The following is a 3283-nucleotide window of genomic DNA, read 5'->3' as shown; positions in this document are numbered from 1 at the left end:
CAGTGTTTTCATCCCACTCGCCCCACTGTTTTCATCCCATTTGCCCCACTGTTTTCATCCCACTTGCCCCACTGTTTTCATCCCACGTGCCCCACTGTTTTCATCCCACTTGCCCCACTGTTTTCATCCCACTTGCCCCACTGTTTTCATCCCACTTGCCCCACTGTTTTCATCCCACGTGCCCCACTGTTTTCATCCCACTTGCCCCACTGTTTTCATCCCACTTGCCCCACTGTTTTCATCCCACTTGCCCCACTGTTTTCATCCCACATGCCCCACTGTTTTCATCCCACTTGCCCCACTGTTTTCATCCCACTTGCCCCACTGTTTTCATCCCACTTGCTCCACTGTTTTCATCCCACTTGCCCCACTGTTTTCATCCCACTTGCCCCACTGTTTTCATCCCACTTGCCCCACTGTTTTCATCCCACTTGCCCCACTGTTTTCATCCCACTTGCCCCACTGTTTTCATCCCACATGCCCCACTGTTTTCATCCCACTTGCCCCACTGTTTTCATCCCACTTGCCCCACTGTTTTCATCCCACTGGCCCCACTGTTTTCATCCCACTTGCCCCACTGTTTTCATCCCACTTGCCCCACTGTTTTCATCCCACTGTTTTCATCCCACTTGCCCCACTGTTTTCATCCCCACTCCACCCCACTGTTTTCATCCCACTTGCCCCACTGTTTTCATCCCCACTCCACCCCACTGTTTTCATCTCAACTCTGCCCCACTGTTTTCATCCCACTTGCCCCACTGTTTTCATTCCACTTGCCCCACTGTTTTCATCCCCACTCCACCCCACTGTTTTCATCTCAACTCTGCCCCACTGTTTTCATCCCACTTGCCCCACTGTTTTCATCCCACTTGCCCCACTGTTTTCATCCCCACTCCACCCCACTGTTTTCATCTCAACTCTGCCCCACTGTTTTCATCTCAACTCTGCCCCACTGTTTTCATCCCACTTGCCCCACTGTTTTCATCCCACTTGCCCCACTGTTTTCATCCCACTTGCCCCACTGTTTTCATCCCCACCCCAATAAACCACGTTTTTATCCGCACTCCACCCCACTGTTTTCATCCCCACCCCAATAAACCACGTTTTTATCCGCACTCCACCCCACTGTTTTCATCCCCACCCCAATAAACCACGTTTTCATCCACACTCCACCCCACTGTTTTCATCCCACACTCCACCCCAATGTTTTCATCCCCACTCCACCCCACTGTTTTCATCTCCACTCTGCCCCACTGTTTTCATCCCTACTCCGCCCGACTGTTTTCATCTCAACTCTGCCCCACTGTTTTCATCCCACTTGCCCCACTGTTTTCATCCCACTTGCCCCACTGTTTTCATCCCCACCCCAATAAACCACGTTTTTATCCGCATTCCTCTTCCTCCCAATGAAATCAATGTGATGTTGATGTAGCACTTTGTTTATGGACCAAATCGCCCCCTCGTACATGGAGGTTCCTTGTGTAAAAGTATGCATTGCATGGCGATTGCCAATGTAAAAGGCGATGGACTTCACTATTTTAACCTCATGTTCATCTCATCCTGCAGAGACGAGTCACATGACCAAGGAGAACCACGCCCCTCGCCACACCCCCAAAAGGGTTTTCCCCAATCAGAATTGCGATTGGATACCTGTAAAGACTGCTTTATGAAGATTCAAGCGATTATATCGAATTTGAAAGAGTGACACATATTAATTACCAGCAGCAGAGTGACGCCTTACACATACTAACATCCATGTCGGTTATATTTCGGGGGCGTAATCCACATGGAGACTGAGAACGCCATTTTCAATGGTTATGAAGAAGAAGAGCACATTAATCACAGGAAATGAGTCTTGTTTCCGCGACTTCTTGTATTTTGAAAGGGAACTGAGAATCTGTTAGAGGATCCAAATCAAAAGATCAGCCGAGATGTCCGTCAGAGGACGGCCGGACGGTGTACGTGCGGTGCGTGCGGCGCTGAGAAGCTGTTTCGCGACGTTGGAGCGGGCTCGGCCGACGTGGGAGCAGGCCGTGGATGATTGCCGGGTGCTGCTCGTTTCGCTGGCAAACCTGGCCGATCAGATGGAGTGCCTGCGCGAAGCTGACCTCCGAAGCTCTCTGCTCATCTCCCTGCCTGACCTGAAGAGCAGACTTCGTGCTGCACTTATCCGAGCCGCTGAGGCGTTGCGAAGAGACATCGACTCCCATGCGTGAGCTTCTTTTCCTCGTCTTCTTCTTCTTATCTTAGAATAGTCGATATTTTCTTCGTCACCAAAGCAACGCATTTATAAATGTGACATCCGTGGATCCGAAAACAAATCATCACCCATAAGTGCTAAGCACGAAGATGAACGTAAATAACGTGCCGAGCAACAATTTAGCGCTATTTTATCAGTAAAATGAGGCTTTGGTTACGGTACTTCAGTTCAGTTGTCATTCTCGGCACTCGGGCACACACACACACACCCACGCATACAAACACACACACACTCATACATACACAGACCACACGCATACATACACGCACACCACACACGCATACATACATACACACACACACCCACGCATACATACATACACACACACACATACATACACAGACCACACGCACACCACACACGCATACATACATACATACACATACCACACACACTCATACATACACACCACACACACATACATACATACATACACATACCACACACACTCATACATACACACCACACACACATACACTCACCCACCACACACACACTCATACATACACCCACGCATACATAAACACACAACACACACACCACATACACATACATTCACACACCACACACGAATACATACATACATACACACACACGCATACATACACACACACACCACACACGCATACATACACAGACCACACGCACACCACACACACATACATACACAGACCACACGCATACATACACGCACACCACAAACACATACATACACAGACCACACGCATACATACACGCACACACATACATACACAGACCACACGCATACATACACGCACACCACACACACATACATACATACACAGACCACACGCATACATACACGCACACCACACACACATACATACACGCACACACCACACACATACATACACGCACACCACATACGCATACACCCACCACACACATACACGCACACACACATACATACACGCACACCACACACACATACATACATACATACACGCACACCACACACACATACATACACGCACACACCACACACATACATACACGCACACC

General features: G+C 49.0%; 1 protein-coding gene across 2 annotated transcripts in view; it reads left to right on the top strand.

Annotated features, from left to right (window-relative positions):
* The first annotated feature begins 1638 nt into the window (after positions 1-1638).
* AIRIM (AFG2 interacting ribosome maturation factor) overlaps positions 1639-3283 on the top strand; it is a 15269-nt gene continuing 13624 nt past the window's right edge. The window contains exon 1 of one of the 2 annotated variants that reach the window (XM_068100372.2): positions 1639-2212. In XM_068100372.2, coding sequence (XP_067956473.1) covers positions 1932-2212 — 281 coding nt within the window. In that variant the 5' untranslated portion in view covers positions 1639-1931. The remainder of the gene's footprint in view (positions 2213-3283) is intronic. The other variant, XR_010981945.2, reaches the window with a different exon arrangement.

Source organism: Myxine glutinosa, chromosome 9, assembly GCF_964187855.1.
Source record: "Myxine glutinosa chromosome 9, kmMyxGlut1.1, whole genome shotgun sequence".
Lineage (NCBI taxonomy): Eukaryota > Metazoa > Chordata > Myxini > Myxiniformes > Myxinidae > Myxine > Myxine glutinosa.
The sequence above is the reverse complement of the archived record's forward strand: the minus strand, read 5'-3'. Positions and strand labels throughout refer to the sequence as shown.